The sequence below is a fragment of the Macaca mulatta genome, chromosome 1 (assembly GCF_049350105.2).
Source record: "Macaca mulatta isolate MMU2019108-1 chromosome 1, T2T-MMU8v2.0, whole genome shotgun sequence".
NCBI lineage: Eukaryota > Metazoa > Chordata > Mammalia > Primates > Cercopithecidae > Macaca > Macaca mulatta.
The window spans coordinates 220256355-220278297 of NC_133406.1; the positions used below are offsets into that span (position 1 = coordinate 220256355).

Sequence of the window (21943 nt, forward strand, 5' to 3'; positions counted from 1 at the left end):
ATGGGGTTTCACTGTGTTAGCCAGGATGGTCTTGATCAGGACCTCGTGATTCGCCCACCTCGGCCTCCCAAAGTGCTGAGATTACAGGCGCGAGCCACCTTGCCTGGCCTCGTGTCTTAATTTATAAACGTGACTGGGTGACAGCACAGAGAGGTCAGCGCCACTGAAAGGGAAGTTCACTGTGACTCACAGTGCTCCTGGAAACCTGGGGTCGGGCACACCCACAGGCCACGGGGAAGCACCAGCATTGGTCTGGAGGGAGAAGGGAGTGGGGCCCGGGCCACAGCCTTTACTGGGCTTCCTGTGGGAAAATCATGGCAGGGCCTGGAAGGCAGGTTGGGACCAGCTGATATGAATAATTCTGGTAGGTTTTTGGGTCGAGGGGCTGTTCCTTATTGTCTATGCCTGGCCCTGGGTCTGTTCAGGGCAGGGGGAATCTTGGCCTGGTGTGAGAGTTATATACAGCAGGTGGCTTGGGGTGTGGACTCGGGCTCGGCTGGTTTATATACCAAAGATGGACTCACTGACTCGTGGTTTACGGTTTCTAGGAATTATCTAGCCCTGAAGGGCAGTCTAATCCTGCCCAGCAAGTCCTTCAAGATAACAGAACATCATGCAATGTAGAAAACAAGTAAAACATACTATCCATGTCCTCTGAATTCCGGACTTGAATCTGCAGCTGTGTAATAAGCATTTCAAACCCAACATGTCCCACTGTCAACTCGATGGGCCCCCAAATCTGCTAGGCGTGCTTCCCCCCCACAGCTGATGGCGGCAACTCAGGTGTTCAAACCAGGCACCTTGGGGTCACCCCTGGCTTCTCACTTTCTCTCAAATCCACATCCAGTTGGTCAGCAGCTCCTGCCACCTCCACCTTCAAAACTGGCCACAGCCTGGCCGGGTGCAGTGGCTCATGCCTATAATCCGAGTACTTTGGGAGGCTGAGGTGGGCAGATCACTGGAGGTCAGGAGTTTGAGACCAGCCTGGCCAACATGGTGAAGCCTCGTCTCTACTAAAACAGAAAATATTAGCCGGACGTGGTGGTGTGCACCTGTAGTCCCAGCTACTCAGGAGTCTGAGGCAGGAGTATCACTTGAACCTGGGAGAGGGAGGTTGCAGTGAGCCAAAATTATACCACTGCATCTAGCCTAGGCGACAGAGCAAAGACCCCGTCTCAAAAAAAAAAAAAAGAAAAGGAAAGAAAAAGAAAACACTGGCTACAGCCTGTTCACTGCTGCCCTCCAGCCTGAGTTTCTGCACCGCCCCCCACGGGTCTCCTAGCGCCTGCTCTGGTTCCCCTCAGTGCACTGTCCGCGCAGCAGCCAGGGAGAGCCTGTTCAAATGCAAGGCCTGTGACTGCCCTGTGCACACCTGCCCCGTTCAGTCCAGAGTCACAGCCAAAGCCCTCACCCGGCCCTCCACAGCTCTCACAATCTGGCATTATCCCTCTTGGACTTCTCTGCCTGTCCTGCCCATCACTCCCTCCCCTCCAGCCACACTGGCCTCCTGGCTGGGCCAGGAACAGTGCAGGCTCACAACTGCCTCAGGACCCTCGCACTCACCACTCCCGCCCTCTAGCAAGCTCCTCCTGTGCCTGCCTCTCCTCGCTGCTTCCTTCATGCCTTGACTAAAAGACCTTCAATAAATAAGCTGTTTATTTATTTATTTATTTATTTTTGTAGACAGAGTCTCGCTCTTTCGCACAGGCTGGAGTGCAATAGCGCCATCTCAGCTCACTGCAACCTCCGCCCTCCCGGTTCAAGCAATTCTCCTGTCTCAGCCTCCTGAGTAGCTGGGATTACAGGCTCCCGCCACCATGCCCGGCTAATTTTTGTATTTTTGGTAGAGACGGGGTTTTACTATGTTGGCTGGGCTTGTCTTGAACTCCTGACCTCAAGTGATCCGCCGCCTCAGCCTCCCAAAGTACTGGGGTTACAGACGTGAGACACTGTGCCCGGCCTAACACACTATTTAAATGGCAACTTGGGCCAGGCAAGGCAGCTCACACTTTAATCCCAGAAATTTGGGAGGCCGAGACGAGAAGATTGCTTGATCCCAGGAGTTTGAGACCAGTCTGGACAGCATGGTGAGACCCCATCTTTACAAAAAAATAAAATAAGATTAGCTGGGCATGGTGGTGTGTGCCTGTAGTCCCAGCTACTCGGGAGGCTTAGGTGGGAGGATCATTTGAGCCCAGGAATTTGAGGCTTCAGTGAGTTATAATCCCACCACTGCACTCTGGCTTGGGTGGCAGAGCAAGACCCTGTCTCAATAAATATATAAGTAAATAAATTGCAACCCTTCTAACTGCTTCTAACTCCCAAGCACCCTCCCTACTTGCTTTTTCTTCTCAGTACACATCACCTTGTAACGTGTTACCCATTTTGCTTATTAATTTTGATGGGAGGTAGTCAGGCAGGGCTCGAGTGGAGAGGGCCTTGAACACCACCACGAGGCATTTCACCTTGTCCATCTGCCTTTTGCCTCTTTTTCCCAGTGGAAAACTCAGCGTGGGTGTGGAGTTTTGTCTTTGTTCAGTGCCGCATCCTCAGCGTCTAGAACATCGAGGTGCTCCATAAATATTTGTTGGGTGACTAACAGCCTTTTACATGGAGATGTGTTTGAAATAAGCTCAATACTTTAAAGTCTTTTTGAATGACCATGAGGTCGTCTTTTTACAGATTTCCGTGTAATTCCTGCACACCATCTGCCCCTTGTCCTGGCTGCTAATTTCTGTTTCTCCTCCAGCCTTGCTGTCCAGGCAGGTGCCCCCAGACCCTGTGCAGCTGGAGGAGAAGCTGTTGCCCCCACCTGTGATCCAGCATGACATGGAGGCCGAGAAGCAGCTGATCCGGGAGGTGAGATCCAAGTGGGTGGGAACATGGAGAAGGGGCAGGCAGGTGTGGCCCAGCAAGAAGGGCAGAGCTGCCGCTGGGTCCAATGCGGTATCACCGTACCTTCACCTTGGGGTTGGTCCTGAGAAAGTTGAGGCTCAAAGAGATGCCAGGACTTGCCCAACGTCACACAGCAAAGAGTCTGAGCCAGGATTTGAACTTGAGTTCTTGACTCCAGACTGCAGTCAGTACTGCCTCAGGGCCTGCATGGTGAGAATAGAGGGGTGCGGGGGCGTCTCCAGGGGCGTCTCCAGGGGTGTGTTCTCCCCCTCGGTTTTGAAGGAAGGGGTAGCTGTGCATTGATGGAAGCAGAAAAGGCATGCCTGGCTGTGGAAATGGCCTGTGCAGGGGCGAGGCAGTCAGGGTGCGGAGGAGTCTGTCCCGCAGCAGCCGTGAACAAGCCAGGGTCTTAGAGCCAGGCAGCCCGTCTGACCAGCAGGTATGTGGTGTTAGCCTCCTGGAAAAAGCTGTCACCTGGGGCGCCTGGGTCCTCTCATGTGAGTGCCTCCCAACATCCCTGGGAAGCAGCGGGTGAGATGATGCCCCTGATTTCCGAAGGCAGAGCTGATCCCCAGAGCAGGACTTCCACAGCCAGGCGTGGTGGGGCCTCCCCACTCCTGCCTTTGGCTCCATCCCTGACTCCAGGCTCTGTTGGTTTCCAGAGAATCCCGCCTAAATGCTGCATCCTGAGACCCGAGTGTGCGGTGGAGTTTGACATGTGGCAGTCCCTTTATTCATTTATTTATTTACTTATTTATTTTTGAGACAGCATCTTGTTGTCACCCAGGCTGGAGTGCAGTGGTGTGATCTCAACTCACGCAGCTGCAAACTCCCTGGCTCAGGTGCTCCTCCCACCTCAGCTTCCCAAGTAGCCTGGACCACAGGTGCATGTCATTACGCTTGGCTAATTTTTAAATTTTTTTGTAGAGATGGGGTCTCTATGTTTCCTAGGCTGGTCTTGAACTCCTGGGCTCAAGCGATCCTCCCACCTCAGCCTCCCGAAGTGTTGGGTTTACAGGCATGAGCCACTGCGCCGGGCCTGATGGTCCCTTTAGATCCCTGGCTTTTCCTGATTTGGAACCCGATGCCACGCAGGACGAGCTATCCAGGGGCTGGGCCTGGATGTGTCCGCTGCTGGACCCCTGCCACTCAACTACGACCTCCCATTCGGGTCCGCCCTCAGGCCTCGGAAGCCCCTGTTGGGCTGTGGGGACCTGGGGCCCAGCCTCTGGGGCAGATAGGAGGACTTTGGGGGTCTCAGTCCTGTGGGCCAGAGGCCTGGGAGAAATCCAGGCCTTGGGTGCTGTACGTGACGGGCGGGGCCTGTGCTGTTTGGGGAGAGGCTCGATGGTGCCCCCAGCGGACGCCGTCCGCTCCTGCTGGCTCTGGGAGCTCTGCGGCGGGCACTGCCTTTCTCCCTCCACTGCCGTTTCCAGCCCGGGTGTCAGGTCCCTTCCTGTAGCCGTGGGGAGGCTCCCAGGGAGGCTTTAGCAAGGAGGGGCCCTGGGGGATGGCTGAGCTCAGATAAGCCCACAGAAACCAGAGAAGCCAGCCTGCTGGAATTCGGAGTGGGCATGGAGTCGCACAGGGGGGCTCGGAGGCTGGGAGTCACACATGGAGTCGCAGCCCGGGGGGCTTTGGTCACAGATGGAGGGGGTGGGGCGGGCTGTGCAGGACGGGGACGGAGGCTTCCTTCCCGGGAAGCCCGATGGGGCCGGCGGCCCCGCTCTCCGGTAAGTAGGGCACTGCCTCCCCCTGGTGGTCACCAGGGAGAAGCGACGCCGTTCCTGGCAGGCCCCCGGAGAGCCACGGATGGGGGTGCCTTCTGCCCTGGGGATGGGGTCGCCTGCCTCCTCCTCGTGGGGCGTCCCAGTGGACACTGCGTCAGAGTGCTGCTGCCTGACGCCACCGCCACCAGGATTCCAAGAAACCGTGAGGTTTCTTCTGTGAGCCATGCTTGGAGGAAGCGTTGAAGATGTGTGTGCCCCCCGCACCTCTGCTATCCCTGCTTCCTTCCTCCCTCCCATTTGTTCTTTTCCTCAACTCTCATATTTATTGAGCTCCTGCTATGCTCCTGGGACCATGTTTCGCTTTCTATTCCAGAACCATTCAGGAAAAGGGAGAAGGCCCCTCTGTGTAAGGAAGGGCACGGGCCGGGAGCCGGGTTTCGGTCCCCAGTCTGAACCAGGGGTTTGGACCGGAAGATTCCTGGGGTCCGTCCAGCTTTCACTTTCTGCAGGTCCATCCTTATAGGCTCTGTGACCTTGGGCAGGTTGTTGGAGCTCTCTGAGCCTCTGTCTCATCTGCAGAACAGGCATCATAGCGCCTTTCCTGCTGCTGCTTAGGGATGTAAGAGGATGAAATGAAGGGCCGTCTTCTCCTTGGCGGGCTGTGTATCATGTACCAAGCAAGAGTTGGGGGTCAGCTCCGCCATTCAGACCTTAACAGGCATATTGTGAGCGCTTGCTGAGTGCTGGACACTCTAGCCAGAGGGAGATGTGGGGCCAAGGAAGGGTTTTTAATGCTTTAAATGTGGGAAGTAAGAGAGCATGTCTTGTAGACTGTCGGGAATTATCCAGCACAGAGGGAGAAGTCGAGGTACAGGAAGGAGGGGGCGGATCGCAAGCACAAGGTCCTGGAGCTGTGCGGCGTGGGATGAGAGGAGGTGGAGCTTCCGGGTAGACCTGCAGGTGGACGGGAAGGTGAGGGAGTCCTGTGCCTCCCTGTTCTCTGTGACTCACCAGGCAACGAATGTGGGAGGAGAGGAGGGTTGGGAAGACAGAGCGAAAGGGTGGGACTGGGGCTGTGGGCTCTGCCATGTAGAAGCCCACCTGCCTGAGATTCGGGTCCCATGTTTAAAAGTGAGAATGGGGTTGGGCGCAGTGGCTCATGCCTGTAATCCCAGCATTTTGGTATGCCGAAGGGGGCTGATTGCTTGAGGTCAGGAGTTCAAGACCAGCCGGGCCAACATGGCGAAACCCCGTCTCTACTAAAAATACAAAAATTAGCTGGGCGTGATGGCATGTGCCTGTGATCCCAGTTACTTGGGTGGCTGAGGCAGGAGAACTGGTTGAACCCGGGAGGCGGAGGTTGCAGTGAGCCGAGATGGTGCCACTGCACTCCAGCCTGGGCGACAGAGTGAGACTCTGACTAAAAAAAAAATTAAAAATTAAAAAAAAAAGGAGACTGGTGGTGCTGTGCACATGCATATGTTGTGTCCGTGTGTGCGTGTGTGCATGTATGCGTGCATGCGTGTGCATGTATGTGTGCATGTGTGCCTGCATGTGTATGTGTGTGAATGTGTGTGTGTGCATGTGTGCCTATGGGGTGCATGTGTGTGTGCGCATGTGTGCCTGCGGGTACATGTGTGCCTGCATGTGCATGTGTGTGCCTGCATGTGTGTGCGTGAGTATGTGTATGTTTCCATCCGTGTATTGCTAAGGTGAGGCCTGGGTTTAACCAGGGTCAGGGCTGTGCTGGGAGAAAACAATAGAGGGGCTGGGTGAGGGAGTCAGGGATGTTTACTGACTCGAGCCATGGGTCCTGGGATGACTCGAGCCATGGGTCCTGGTGAGGAGGGCAGCGAGAGCAGGGGGCAGTGGAGGAGAGGGCTGCAGGGCTCTGAAGAGCTGCCTGGTCATGGAACCTCCCTGGGCCTCAGTAACACTGTGGGTATTGCTTTGAGGTTCAAGTGTATCTAAAAATGTACTGAAGAATGCACGATTACATCTGAATTATTCTCTGTCCCCTTCTCTCCCTCCCTAAGAGCCTAAATCAGTGCTATCCATGCCAGTTTGTATTTGCCAAAGGGATCTGGAGATGTGGGAGTATGACGTGGTGCTTGCCCACCCCATCCCTGTCCTTGTCCCCTCTCTCTGGCTTACTACAGTGGCAGGCGCGTCTGTCAGCAGTGGCTCCAGAAGACAAAGGGTCCCAGACTATCTTTAATTCATAAATGCCCTGCCCTTCTCTTGGGACGTGTGTGTCAGAGGCCTGAATATGTTGCATGCCCATAACCTGCAGTTCTGCCATTTACTGGCTCCACAGGTGTTTCTGGAATCCCTCTTCTGGCAGGCTCCGAGGTTACAAGACAGGATGGTCCTTCCAGCCTGGCCAAGATGGTGAAACCCTGTCTCTACCAAAAATGTAAAAAATTAGCTGGGTGTGGTGGGGCACACCTGTAGTCCCAGCTACTCAGGAGGCTGAGGCAGGAGAATTGCTTGAACCTGGGAGGTGGAGGTTACAGTGAGCTGAGATCACACCACTGCACTCCAGCCTGGGCAACAGAGCGAGACTCCGTCTCACAACAACAACAACAAAAAAGGACAGGATGGTCCTTGCTCTCTGGAGGGTGCCTTCTGGTAGGGGAGACCAACAATAAACTGTAATCAAATACGTAGAGATGATCATGGAGGAAGCAATGAGTCAGGCAGAAGTAGCAGCTCCTGTGATTACTAGGAAGCTGGAGAGACAGAAGAGACACAAGGAAGGAAAAGAAGCAACTGGCGGCCCTTGCCCTGGTGTCAGAAGACAGCAGCTGTGGAGGGCTGTGAGGAAGGGGGCGCTGCTGAGACAGCTCACACAGTGTTCACACCCATTCACACACCACACACCCATTCACACCCATCCACCCACCATTCACCCAGTCACACCTGTTCACACCCATTCACACACCACACACCCATTCACACCCACCCACCCACCATTCACCCAGTCACACCCGTTCACACCCATTCACACACCACACACCCATTCACACCCACCCACCCACCATTCACCCAGTCACACCCGTTCACACCCGTTCACACCCATTCACACCCTTCCCCGGGCAAGTGTGTCCTGCCCTTGGCTATCTCCCAGGAGTCCTCATCCTGGGGTAGTGAAATGATTGAGAACCCCATCTCTACCAAAAATACAAAAATGAGCCAGGCATGGTGGGGTGAGCATGTAATAGGCTACTTGGGAGGCAGAGGCAGGAGAAGCACTTGAACCTGGGAGGCAGAGGTTGCAGTGAGCTGAAATTGAGCCACTGCACTCCAGCCCAGGTGACAGAGTGAGACTCTGTCTCAGGAAAAAAAAAAAAAAAAAAGCAATAGAGGAAGGGACAGAGAGCAGTGCAGGAGGGCTTCTGAGAGTATGGTCAGGGAAGGCCTCTCTGAGGGGTGTTACTAAGCTGAGGCCTGGGAAGGTGCTTGCCAGGGAGCAGGGCACAGGCCTTGGGGCAGGGAGGAAGTGGGTTTGTCTAGGAGGCCCCAAATGTGCATCATAGCCGTTGAGGGGTAGGCAGGGCCAAATCACTTGGGACTCAGATCAAGTTGGGGAGCTTAGATTTCATCCATGAACATGGGATTCCATTAGCAGATCCTAAGCAGGGGAGACACCTGCATGGACACCATGGCTGTGTCAGAGGTTGGGGCCAGAGTGAGAACAGAGGTGAGGACCAGGTGGCTGTTTGGATGAGAGCTGGCAGTGATAGCAAAGATGGAGAGAAGTGGGTGAATAAAAATATATTTTGTCATTGATGGATTGAGGACCATTGGGCAGAAAGGTATTTGCCAACATGGAAAGGTGTTCTTGATATATTGCTGTGTGGATAAAATAGATTGCAAACAAACGCACATATTATTAATCTGTTAAAAATGCACTGAGCAGCCTGGGCATAGTGGCTCACGCCTGTATTCCCAGCACATTGGGAGGCTGAGGCTGGCGGATCACCTGAGGTCAGGAGTTCAAGACCAACCTGGCCAACATGGTGAAACCCCGTCTCTACTAAAAAAAAAAAAAAAAATTAACCGGACTTGGTGGTGGACACCTGTAATCCCAGCTACTTGGGAGGCTGCGGCAGGAGAATCGCCTGAACCTGGGGGGTGGAGGTTGCAGTGAGCTGAGATTGTGCCATTGCACTCCAACCTGGGCAACAAGAGTGAAACTCCATCTCAAAAAACAAACAAACAAACAAAAAGAAGCACTGAGAGGCTGGGTGTGGTGGCTCATGCCTGTAATCCCAACACTTTGGGAGGCCAGGGTGGGAGGATAACTTGAGTCCAGGAGTTTGAGAACAAGCTGGGCAACATAGTGAGACCCCTACTCTAGAAATTTTTTATTTATTTTTATTTTTGAGACAGAGTCTCACTCTGTCACCCAGGCTGGAGAGCAGTGGCATGATCTTGGCTCACTGTGACCCCCACTTCCCAGGTTCACGCAGTCTCATGCCTCTGCTTCCCCAGTAACTGAGATTACAGGCACGCCACCATGCTTGGCTAATTTTTGTACTTTTAGTAGAGACGGGGTTTCGCCATGTTGGCCAGGCTGGTCTTGAACCCTGGCCTCAAGCGATCTGCCTCGGTTTCCCAAAGTGTTGGAGTTACAGGCGTGAGCCACTGCGCCTGCCCCACAAAAATTTTTTTTTTAATTAGCTGATGGTGGCATGCCTATAGTCCCAGCTATTCAGGAGGCTGAGGCAGGAGGATCACTTGAGCCTGGGAGTTTGAGGCTGGAATGAGCCATGATTATGCCATTGCACTCCATCCTGGGGGACAGAGTGAGACCCTGTCTCAAAAACAAAAGAAAACAAAAAAGCATTGAGAACAGTTTAGAAAGGTCTTCACTAGCAAGTAATTATCACAGTGTTGTACAATTGGATTCTCTTGGCTTACTTATATGTTCTGTATTGTTTGAATAGCAACAAAGGAATACCTAAAGCTGGGTTTCAAAACGATGATAAAATGCTGCCTGCCCTCTGGTCCCCCCTCCCCACCAGGAGTATGAAGAGCGCCTGGCCCGGCTGAAAGCCGACTATAAGGCTGAGCAGGAGTCTCGGGCCAGGCTGGAGGAAGATATCACTGCCATGCGCAACTCATATGATGTCAGGCTGTCCACACTGGAGGAGAACCTGCGGAAGGAGACAGGTGGGCACCCCTTGCCTCTCCAGGCTGTCTCGAGGGAAGGTGGCCTCCTTTCTGCCTCACTGCAGTAACTGCATCACAGAGCATTTTCTACACCCCAGGCTCAGGTCTGTTTTATCCTCACAATGGTCCGGTAAGGTAGGTACGACAGTTATGCTCACTATATAGATGAGGAAACTGAGGCACAGAGAGGGTAAGTAAGTTGCCCATCCATGGTCACACAGCTGGTAAAGGAGAGCCAGGATTTGAACCCAGGCAGTCTGGCCCCAGAGCCAGTGTTCTCACCCACAGCACTGCACTGGGATGGCTTAGCCACGGGCTGGGCTCCAGCTCGAGGCTGACTGTGAGCTGTGAAGTACACCCTTTCTGTAAAGGCAAGCCCCTGCCCCAAATTTCTGTGTTTTCCATTTTCTCCTCTTACTTTTGAGCCTCTCTGTTACCAAAGCAAACACATCCCATAATAAGGATTTAATCCGTAGCCACAAGTTTTTACCTATCTGGAAGTTTTTGTCTTTTTAAAAAAAAAAAAAAAATTTGTTTTGAGATGGAGTCTTGCTCTGTCGCCCAGGCTGGAGTGCAGTGGCATGATCTTGGCTCACTGCAACCTCTACATCCCGGGTTTAAGCAATTGTCATGCCTCAGTCTCCTGAGTAGCTGGAATTACAGGTGCACACTACCACACCCGGCTAATTTTTGTGTTTTCAGTAGAGATGGGGTTTCGTCATGTTGGCCAGGCTGGTCTCGAACTCCAGGGCTCAAGCGGTCCACCTGCCTTGGCCTCCCAAAGTGGGATTACAGGCGTGAGCCACTGCACTTGGCCTTTAGTTTTTGTCTTCTTTTTGCCGCCCTAGGATGTTCTGCTGTACCAGTGTCAGTCAAACACGCATGCTGCCTGGAGGTTCAGACTTCCTAGCACTCATGAATAGAGTAGAATCCAGGCCTGGAATGATGATGATACTGATCGCACCGTCGGTACCATTTGTTGCACATTACCACGTGTCGGGTAATTTACCTGCTTTACCTGTACCTTCTCACTGAGCCTCTCTTTCCCCAGTCCAGCGAGGTAGGACTCCCTGAATCTTCCCCTAACCACGTGGAAACCAAGTCTGAGAGAGATCCAGGCCATTTAGCTGGGGAGTGGATCCCATATTTCAGCAAAGGGAAATATCAAGACCCGCTTACAGGGGTCTGGGACACAGCGATGAAGAAATGGGTGGGAGGTATGAGAGGCGCTGGGAGCCCCCTGAGCCGGAGCACTAAGGGGTCCATGTGAATGCAGCCCTGTCTCCACTGCAAGGGAGACGCGCTCCTGGAGGAGACCCAGGGGAAGAGGAGGGAGCCGATTCTAGCATGTTCTGCCCTTTGGAGTGTTCCCTGCAGTCCAGATTGAATATGAGGCCTCCAGCTGCTCTTTGTCTGGCTCTGACATTCATCCACAGCATTCATTTAGCTCTCGCGGATCTAGCATATCCAGTGGACAAGAGCCCTGGGCCGGGCACTCCAGTGGGGGCTCCTAGGGCACCTGGGCATGAAATCTGCTGAACTCCCAGCCTTGGAAGGCAACAAGGCCCCAGGAAGCCTGCCAGTGTGTGAAGAGTGGTCCCGAGGCAGGGCGTGCCGTAAGAGCCCAGCACTTAGTGGCTGTGGAGGTCAGAAAATGGAGAAATCACAGTGTTGGTCAGGGAAGGCTTCCTGGAAGAGGTGGAAGGCAGTAGGTTTGGGTTCTGATAAGAGCAGAGATGGGAAGGCAGGCAGGCTGTAGCCAGCCTCTGGAGGGCCTAGGAGGCTCTGACTCTCAAGCTGGTCTTTTAGAAACAGTGGGCTTGGGCCGGGTGTGGTGGCTCACACCTGTAATCCCAGCACTTTGGGAGGCTGAGGCGGGAGGATCACAAGGTCAGGAGATTGGACCATCCTGGCTTACACGGTGAAACCCCATCTCTACTAAAACTACAAAAAAATTAGCCAGGTGTGGTGGCGGGTGCCCATAGTCCCAGCTACTGGGGAGGCTGAGGCAGGAGAATGGCGTGAACCTGGAAGGCAGAGCTTGCAGTGAGCTGAGATTGCCCCACTGCACTCCAGCCTGGGCGACAGAGCGAGACTCCGTCTCCAAAAAAAAAAAAAGGAAAAGAAACACTGGGCTTGGGGCCACCTTCTGCAGAAGGATCTCTCATTCTGACCCTTTAAAAACCTGAAGGACGGCCGGGCGCCGTGGCTCAAGCCTGTAATCCCAGCACTTTGGGAGGCCGAGACGGGCGGATCACGATGTCAGGAGATCGAGACCATCCTGGCTAACACGGTGAAACCCCGTCTCTACTACTAAAAAATACAAAAAAAAACCTAGCCAGGCGAGGTGGCGGGCACCTGTAGTCCCAGCTACTTGGGAGGCTGAGGCAGGAGAATGGCGTAAACCCAGGAGGCGGAGCTTGCAGCGAGCTGAGATCTGGCCACTGCACTCCAGCCTGGGCGACAGACCGAGACTCTCTCTCAAAAAAAAAAAAAAAAAACCTGAAGGAATTTCTCCATTTTGCAGAGGCTGTCTTGCAGGCGGAAGTCCTCTACAAGGCTGAGGTCATGTCCAGGGCCGAGTTTGCCACCAGCTCTGAGTACCCGCCTGCTTTCCAGTATGAGACAGTGGTGAAACCCGAGGTCTTCTCCACGACTGACACTCTGCCCAGTGATGATGTCTCCAAGACTGAGGTTTCCTCCAGGTTTGCGGAGCTGCCCAATGTGGAACCCTCCAAGTCTGGGATTTCTGTGGGCTCCAGTGAGTCATCCTCACTCGAAGAAACCTCTGTGTCTGAGGCTTTCCCTGGGCCCGAGGAGCCCTCCAACGTGGAGGTCTCCATGCCCACTGTGGAGTCCAGGAGCAGATACTTCCTGGATGAGTGTGTCGGGCAGGAGGCCACTGGGCACCAGCTGGGGGAACAGAACTACCTCCCGGAAGAGGAGCCGCAGGAGGTGCCCCTGCAGGGGTTACTAGGCCTGCGGGACCCGTTTGCCGAGGTGGAAGCCAAGCTGGCCAGACTCTCCTCCACCGTGGCCAGGACAGACGCACCCCAGGCAGACATCCCCAAGGTCCCCGTGCAGGTAGCTGATGTCATGCCTGGTGCCATGCAAACGCTGAGCAGGCAGAGCTTGCCCAGGGTCTGGAGCTCACTGTCCACACACTGTTCACACACACGGCCTCTGCTGCTCAGGCCGTGGCTCCACTGTGTCCGCTGTGGCTCTGGCACTGGTAGCTGGTTCAGGGGCACTGGTGTCCAGGGGTTGGGAAAGGAGAAGATCTGTCTCATGCTCTGTAATTCAGTAAGAAAGTTGGGGTCGAGGTGCAAGGTTATGCCAGGTGGGCACCTGTTCTGCAGATGGAGTGACAGCTGTACGGGGCGTTTGCCCAGTTGCCATGGTTACAGTGAGTGTCCAGGCCTGACGGAGCCTTGGGCAACCCTCACCGGCTCGTGAGCTCTGTAGTGAGCTGGGTGGGGGGTCTGTGGGAATCCAGCCACCTTTCAGTGACCGTGAGGCTTCTGGGACACTGCTCTTCCTCCGTCCGTCCGGCCCCCTGACCAACATCTTCTCCCTTTTCAACAACCCTCTCGTTTTAAAAAAATGTTCCTCTTGGCCAGGCACATTGGCTCACTCCTGTAATCCCAGAACTTTGGGAGACCGAGGTGGGTGGATCGCCTGAGGCCAGGAGTTCAAGACCAGCCTGGCCAACATGGTGAAACCCCATTTCTACTAAAACTATAAAAATTAGCCAGGTGTGGTGGCATGCACCTGTAATCCCAGCTACTCAGGAAGCTGAGGTAGGAGGATCACTTGAACCTGGGAGATGGAGATTGCAGTGAGTCAAGATCGCACCACTGTGCTCCAGCCTGGGTGACAGAGTGAGACTCCATCTCAAAGAAAAAAAGAGTCCTATTTTCTTCTCTTTTTGTTCTCTGCTTTCCTTTCCTTTCCTGTGTGTGTCTGTGTTTGTGTGTGTGTGTCTGTGTGTGTGTGTATTTAGAGAGACAGATCTCAGGTCTACCACTTCCTTGGTGTGTGACCTTTCTGAGCTCAGTTTCCTCATCTGTAAAACGAGGATGCTTCAGAGGAGTGGATACAGGCAACACTCCTGGTACACAGCAGGAGCCCACCACACGCCCTGACCCGCAGCCCTTGTCCCATTTCCTCTCTTCTCTGTTCTCTCCCTCATCTCTTCCCCCACTTTGTGCTCCTTCTCTCAGGAGTGACAGGCAGGGGAGGGTAGCGGGTGGTAAGAGGCCTTGGGGAGTTGAAGTGAAGCCAGGGGTAAGGGAGCAGAGGATGGTTCTGGCCCAAATCAGCCTTCTTCCTCCCCCATCCCCTCTCTCCTCCCAGGCCCCCGTGCTGACAGACCTGCTGGAGCCCAGGGATGCCAGACCCGAAGCCGAGGCGGCTGATGACTTCCCGCCCAGGCCTGTGAGTACCTCCCTGGGTCTCCGTGTTGGGGACGGGGTTCTCTTCAACTTCCTGGGAAACTCCAGCTTGTCTTCTCCCTCCCTGTGCCTCAGTTTCCTCATGCATGAGCTGAGAACAACAACCCCCGCCTTCCCCGGGCTTGTGGCCCATGGCCCGTGACCAGGCAGTATGCAGTGGGAGGAACCATCATCTTCTTATGGAGTGAAAGAGGCCTGTTGTTCTAGATGGTGGCTTTCAAACCTTCCTCAGCCTTGGTGCCCTTTGTGTAAAGCAGTTGAGGCCCAGTGTATGTAAAGGACAAGGGCTGCAGGTCGGGGCTGGTAGCCCCTAAGACACCATCAGGGAACCCAGTTTGAACACCCCAGGAGAGCGAGAGGAGGCTTTAAATCTCCCCACATTTATAGAGAAGACAATCTAGACTCAAGGGTGGGCTGGGCACAGGGCCTGCAGCAGACTCTCAGCGGGGCGTAGATGGAGCGGCCGGGGCAGCCCTGGCTAGGAAGTGACTCTGAGATGGGACCCAGGCGTGAAGGAGGGACGGGGGGAAGCAGCAAGCAGAGGGGACAGGAAGTGCCAAGGTCCTATGGCTGGAAAGACCTTGACTTTCTGAGCGATGGAAAAGGAGGCCAGGGTGGTGGGGGAGGCCGTGGAGGTAGGGAGCCGGCGGAGAGGAAAGTGGACTTTGCTGCTAACGCGACGGGAAGTCACGCGGGGCTCATCGGAACGGGATGTGATCAGTTTCTATTTTAAGATGGCCCTGGCTGCCTGTGGAGACTGGATTGTGGGAGGTGAGAGAGGAAGCTGGGAGCTTTCCTCCCAGCGTGGGGGTGTCAGTGGGAATAGCGGCAGTAAGAACTCAACAGGGCGTGTTTTTGTGTCACTGGGGTCCCTGAGCTGGAGGTGACCTGTCGGGGCTGCAGCAGGCGGAATGGCCCGGTCTGGGACTGAGCCTCCTGGGAGACATCGGGCGTGGGGGAGGGGGTGGCCTTCCCACCTCCACCTGGGTTTCTCTTCACACTCAGGAGGTAGATCTGGCCTCCGAAGTGGCCTTGGAGGTGGTGCCGACGGCAGAGCCTGGCGTGTGGTTGGAGACTGAGGCCCCAGTGTCCGTGGTGGCTCAGCCTCAGTCCCTGCCGTCCACAGCCAGTGTGAGGAGGGACAGTGTGGGCATGGAGGTGGCAGTGCTGACCGATGACCCGCTGCCCGTCGTGGACCAGCAGCAGGTGCTGGCCCGGTAAGCAGCAGAGCATGGGGCCGGTGGGACCCCACGGTGGGGTAGGAAGGGGCTGCGTTCCAGGATGGAGGCGGGGGTGCCATAGCTTCCTCCCAGCTCTCCCTTCTAACGTGGCAGGGTGGCCCTGATTCGTCTCCAGGCACAGTGGGGACTGGGCGGGCAGGGCTCTGCTCTGGAAGCTACACAGGCTGCCACCAGCATCCCTTGTCAGGCCTGCTGGCCTTTAGGTTTCAGGAATCCCAGGGCAGAGTATCACAGGCTTTTCTCCCATCCCAGCCAAGCCCCCAGCCCCCTGGCCTCCAGTGCCCTCCCTGATGTGATACCCACTCACCCACAGGACAAGTCATCCCCAGGCACTCTCTGAGACCGCCTGGGGAGCTGGCCTTTCCTCACTTGCCGTGTGGCTTTGTTAGGTTGCTTAACTTTTCTGAGCCTCAGTTCTCACTTCTGTTAATGATGTCAGCCCGACCTCCATGCCACAGTCATCCAGGGGTTCAATGGGGGAGACCCAGTCCCAGAGGCCACAGTTCAAACACTAACTGAATGACTCTTGAGTGCTGGGCACAGGACGCAAGAATGAGCAAGCTGCTGCCCCAGTCCCAAGGGCCCACAGGCCAGGGCGGGGGACAGGCAGAGCCAAGAGGGTCCTGTTCTCTAGCAGTTCCCAGCCTGCCTCCTCCACTAGCTCTGCCACCTCGGGCCAACTTGAAACCTCTCTGTGCCTTCGCTGCCCGTCTTCAGAATGGGCGATATCAATAGTCTCAGTGTGAGAAGCTTGTGGTGAGGGTCAAAACGAGGCATTGCCTGCAACGTGGCAGCCCCACGCTGGGCACGCAGTAAACACCTGGCACGTGTCCTGGCTATTTTCGCAGTGTGCTATGGAGGGAAGGCTGAGGGGGGGTGCGCTTCACAGAAGGGGAGACACCTGAATAAGGTTTGCTGCAGGGGTGGCATCCTAGAGAAAGGGCACAGCACTTGCAAAGGTGGGACCCGGCCTGGGCGTTTGGAGACGTGCAAGCAATGAGTGAAAGCTGGAGTGAACAGGGGAGGGGTGCAGGGGGGCTGGAGGGAGGACCCTGTGTACCCTCCTTGGGTGCTTGGCTCGACCCACAGCAGGATTTGTTTTTTCTTTTTCTTTTTCTTTCTTTCTTTTTTTTTTTTTTTGAGACGGAGCCTTGCTCTGTCGCCCAGGCTGACTGGAGTGCAGTGGCGTGATCTCAGCTCACTGCAACCTCTGCCTCCTGGGTTCAAGCCATTCTCATGCCTCAGTCTCCCAAGTAGCTGGGATTACAGGTGTGCACCACCACGCCTGGCTAATTTTTATATCGTTAGTAGAAATGGGGTTTAACCATGTTGGCTAGGCTGGTCTCAAACTCCTGACCTCAAGTGATTCACCTGCCCAGGCCTCCCAAAGTGCTGGGATTACAGGCGTGAGCCACTGCACCCAGCCCCACAGCAGGATTTTAAACAGAGCAGTGACATGGACATGGTTCCCTTTTGCACTGGCTGCCATGGAGCCTGAAGTGGTTAGAGCCTGGCTGCTCGGGTTGCAAAGTTCCATTTTTTTCCTGAGCATGATCCTCTCCTCCTTTTGTGAATCCTTATCAAGCCTCTGGGCTACTCACTCCCTTTGGAAAGAGGCAGGGTTTGAAAAATTTTTGTGTTGCTTCATTAGACAGTGGGAGGTGGCAATTCCCGTAAGCTTTTCTCTATAGTTATTTAAAATTTGTATCTTTTTTTTTTTTTTTTGGCATTGGTGCATTTTTATTGATTTTTTAAAATTTATTTTATTTTATTTTATTTTTTGGTAGAGATGGAGTCTCTCCATGTTGCCCAGGCTGGTCTCAAGCTCCCGGGCTCAAGCAGCCTACCTGCCTCAGCCTCCCCAAGTGTTGGGATTATAGGCGTGAGCCACTGCACCCGGCCTAAAGTTTGTACGTTTAAAGGACAAAACTCTAACCATTTTTGAGCATGTTGGATATAATAGTCTTAACAATGTATTGTACGTGTCCCTCCCTGATTAAATATTGTGCATTGAGTGCATTGAACATTTTTCACAACCCAGGGTTCTTCTCATCATGCCAGTGGCCTCAGACACAGAACGCACCTGCTCAGCTGCAGGGAGCACCAGCGTGGGAAGTCCGCAGCTCAGGGGTGGGTTAGCTGAGCCCACAGGAAGATTCCCGCCCTGACCCACCACTGTGGTCGAGTGCACAGGCAGGGAGTTGGGCAGGAGTCCTGGTTGTGACCCTGAGCAAGCAGCGTCCTGTCGCTGAGCCTCGGTTTCCCTCCCTGTGAAGTGGGGTCGTTGGAAGGATTTGGTGGGCTCACGCGTAGCCTGGAGCCTGCCGGATGGCACGTGCTCGGTGATGAGCAGATATTTTCTTGTTTGCTTTTTCCTCTGCGCCGGCAGTCTGCAGCTGTTGGAGCAGCAGGTGGTGGGTGGCGAGCAGGCCAAGAACAAGGACCTGAAGGAGAAGCACAAGCGGCGAAAGCGCTACGCAGACGAGCGCAGGAAGCAGCTGGTGGCTGCCCTGCAGAACTCGGATGAGGACAGCGGGGACTGGGTGCTGCTCAATGTCTATGACTCCATCCAGGAGGAAGTCCGGGCCAAGAGCAAGCTGCTGGAGAAGATGCAGAGGAAGGTGAGGCCCAGGTGCAGCCCCCCATGCCCAGCTGTCCAGAGATGGGTGAGACCCCCATCCAGGCATCCCTACACCTTGTGGGAAGCCAGGCAGCCCTCTACTCTTTACACAGCAGGCATGCATGCATTTATTATTTATTTTCAGAGACAGGGTCTCTCTGTGTCGCCCAGGCTGGAGTGCAGTGGTACAGTCAGCTCACTGCAGCCTCCACCTCCCAGAATCGAGCCATCTTCCCTGTCTCAGTCCCCCGAGTAGCTGAGACTACAGGTGTGCACCACCACACCTGGCTACTTTATGAAATTTTTTGGACAGGCAGGGTCTCACCATATTGCCCAGGCTGGAAAGCACTTATTAAGTGCCTGCAGTGTGGCACACCCTGTTCTGATGCTGGCAGGCAGAGCAGTCACAGAGACACATGTGTCCCTGTCACTGTGGAGCTTGTCTCCCAGTGTGTGTGTTGTGTGTGTGTGCATGCATGCGGATATGTTGTGTGTGTGTACATGCATGTGTGTATGTGTTGTGTGTGTGCACGTGTGGGTGTGTGTGTGTAAGAAATAACACAGCAGAGAAATAAGAGAATATCGAGGAGTGGTCAGTACTGTGAAGAGAATACCAGAGCGAGACAACTCCGTCTTTATGTTTTCATTTTTGTAGATGATTAAGTGCACACATTACAAATGCACAACTTGATTCATTTCTTTTTTTGTTTGGTTTTTTTTTTTTTTTTTGAGACGGAGTCTCGCTCTGTTGCCCAGGCTGGAGTGCAGTGGCGCGATCTCGGCTCACTGCAAGCTCCGCCTCCCGGGTTCACGCCATTCTCCTGCCTCAGCCTCCCGAGTAGCTGGGACTACAGGCGCCCACAACCGCGCCCGGCTAATTTTTTGTATTTTTAGTAGAGACGGGGTTTCACCATGGTCTCGATCTCCTGACCTTGTGATCCGCCCGCCTCGGCCTCCCAAAGTGCTGGGATTACAGGCGTGAGCCACCGCGCCCGGCAACTTGATTCATTTCTATAAAGTGCCTTCCACAAAGCATGCCCATGAAACAAGCACCCAGACTGGGAACCTCAGAAGGACCTGGGCTACCACAGGTGGGGGACAGGGACGTTCTCCTGGAGGTAGAGACTTCTGGGAGAACTGAGAGAGAAAGAACCAGCCCTGGGTGGCGTGAGGAGGAGCATTGGGATGGAGCCTGAAGCAGGAGAGAGGTCAGCATGTTCTAGGAGCAGAGAGTGGGCAGATGCAGCTGGAGAAAGGGAGTGAGGCCCGAGTCAGGGAGAGTGCGATTCTGCCCGTGGTGAGGGTTACATGCGCTGCCTTTGGAGCTTTCTCTGTGCTGTCTGGGTTTCCTGATCCTCATGATGGCTCCTTGGCCATCTTCAGGGTCCTCCCCACCCCTCCCCGCCCCCACCACCGTCCTGGCAGCCAAAGGATCTTGCCAAGCATAAAAATTTTTGCCTCTTTGGGCTGGGCGCGGTAGCTCTCACCTGTAATCCCAGCACTTTGGGAGGCTGAGACGGGCGGATCACCAGAGGTCAGGAGTTCAAGACCAACCTGGCCAACATGGTGAAACGCCATCTCTACTAAAGAAAAATATAAAAATTAGTCCGGCCTGGTGGCGCACACTGTAATCCCAGCTACTCAGGAGGCTGAGGCAGGAGAATCACTTGACTCTGGGAGGTAGAGATTGCAGTGAGCTGACATCACGCCACAGCACTCCAGCCTGGGTGACAGAGCGACACTCCATCTCAAAAACAAAACAACAAAACAAAACCTTTTTGCCTTTTTAACCTCCTTAGTTTTTTATTTTCTTGGCTTTTTTTTTTTTTTTTTGAGACAGTCTCACTCCGTCGCCCAGGCTGGAGTGCAGTGGCGTGATCTCGGCTCACTGCAAGCTCCGCCTCCTGAGTTCACGCTATTCTCCTGCCTCAGCCTCCTGAGTAGCTGGCACTACAGGCACCCGCCACCACGCCTGGCTAATTTTTTGTATTTTTAGTAGAGACGGGGTTTCACCATGTTAGCCAGGATGGTTTCCATCTCCTGACCTCGTGATCTGTCCGCCTCGGCCTCCCAAAGTGCTGGGATTACAGGTGTGAGCCACCATGCCTGGCCCTTCTTGGCTATTTTTATGTCTTTTCTTAATGCTCCTTGTTATATTTCCAGTTGAATTCATTCTCACGTAGATATCTTGAATTAGGTCTACATTTCTAATATTTTTTCCTTTCTTTTCATTAATGTCCTATTTCGTATCTTCTTGATTTTTTTATCCCTTTCTAAGTTTTTCGATTTTGGATTAGAAATGTTCATACCTGTGACTGCCTGTTTAAGAACATTTTATTCAAATGTATTCTAATTGGGGTTATTTTTTAGTTTTTAGTTTTAAGAGTCTCACTCTGTCACCCAGGCTGAAGTGCAGTGGCACGAGCATAGCTCACTATAACCTTGAACCCTTGGGCTCAAACAATCCTCCCGCCTCAGCCTCCCAAACTGCTGGGGTAGGTGTGAGCCACTGCATCCGGCCTTGTGTTACATTTTTAATCTGCTGTCTAGGTTCTGTGAGCTTGTGCTTTCGGGGAGAATTTTCTTCACTGAAATGTTTTGATTTTTATTTTCTGTTTCTTCTAGTAGCTTTGGTTAGACACATCTGCTTTTTCCTTCTTTTCTGTTTATTCTGTGATGTCTTGTTTTTTCTGGACTGTCAATAACAGCTGAAGGCACAGATGAAGGTTGGGGTGGTATCTTAGGTTTCTTCATTCAATAGCACACTCTTCTCTTTGTATAGTGAAGTGGAGTTTTAAATAGAACTCTAGGCCGAGCACGGTGGCTCATGCCTGTAATCCTAGCACTTTGGGAGGCTGAGGTGGGCGAATTGCTTGAGCCTGGGAGGTGGAGCTTGCAGTGAGTGGAGATCGTGACATTGCACTCCAGCCTGGACAGCAGCATGAAACCCTGTCTCAAATTAATCAATCAATCAATCTCTGATTTGTTTCCTATTACTGTGTTAACAAATTACTATACATTTATTTACTTAATATACACAAACATACCATCTCACAGTTCTGTAGGTCAAAGTCTGGGTACAGTGGGGCTGGCTTCTCTGCTTAGAATTCCACAAGGCTGAAATCAAGGTGTTAGTGGGGCTGGACTTCCTTCAGGAGGTTCTAAGGGAAGAATCCTTGTCCACACTCATTTCAGGTGTTGGCAGAATTTAGTTCGATGAGGTGGTTTGCAGCACTGAAGTTCTCATCTTTTTGCTGACTGTCGGCCACTCTTGGCTTCTAGACACTGCCTGCACTCCTGGGCTCCTGGACCCCTGCAAAGACAGCCAGGGTGGGGAGCAGTCCCTCTCACGTGTGGAATCTCTCTGACTCCACTCCTGCCTCATCTTTCAGAAACATCTTTTCTACCACATCGCTCCTGCTTGCCTCTCTGCCTTCCTCTGTTGCTTTTATTTTTATTTTTATTTTGAGATAGGGTCTCACTCTGTTGCCCAGGCTGGAGTGCAGTGGCACAATCATGGCTCACTGCAGCCTTGACCTCCTGGGCTCAAGAAATCCTCCTGCCTCAGCCTCCTGAGTAGCTGGGACTACAGGTACGCACCACCACGCCTGGTTAATTTTTTTTTTTAATTATTTTTTGTAGAGAAGGGGTCTTGCTATGTTACCTAGGCTGGTCTCAAACTCCTGGGGGTCTTGCTATGTTACCTTGGCTGTCCCAGGCTCAAACAATTCTCTTGCCTCAGCCTCCCAAGTAGCTGGGACCGCAGGCGCATGCCACTGCACCCAGCTAATTGTTCTGTAGAGAAGGGGTTTTGCCACGTTGCCC

General features: G+C 53.7%; 1 protein-coding gene across 5 annotated transcripts in view; it reads left to right on the forward strand.

Annotated features, from left to right (window-relative positions):
• KIF17 (kinesin family member 17) overlaps nucleotides 1-21943 on the forward strand; it is a 54874-nt gene that overhangs the window by 17196 nt on the left and 15735 nt on the right. For all 5 annotated transcript variants that reach the window (XM_015129890.3, XM_077971656.1, XM_015129895.3 and 2 more), the window contains exons 6-11: nucleotides 2750-2859; nucleotides 9656-9803; nucleotides 12331-12887; nucleotides 14160-14240; nucleotides 15263-15474; nucleotides 17888-18119. In XM_015129890.3, the coding sequence (XP_014985376.1) occupies nucleotides 2750-2859; nucleotides 9656-9803; nucleotides 12331-12887; nucleotides 14160-14240; nucleotides 15263-15474; nucleotides 17888-18119 (1340 nt within the window). The remainder of the gene's footprint in view (nucleotides 1-2749; nucleotides 2860-9655; nucleotides 9804-12330; nucleotides 12888-14159; nucleotides 14241-15262; nucleotides 15475-17887; nucleotides 18120-21943) is intronic.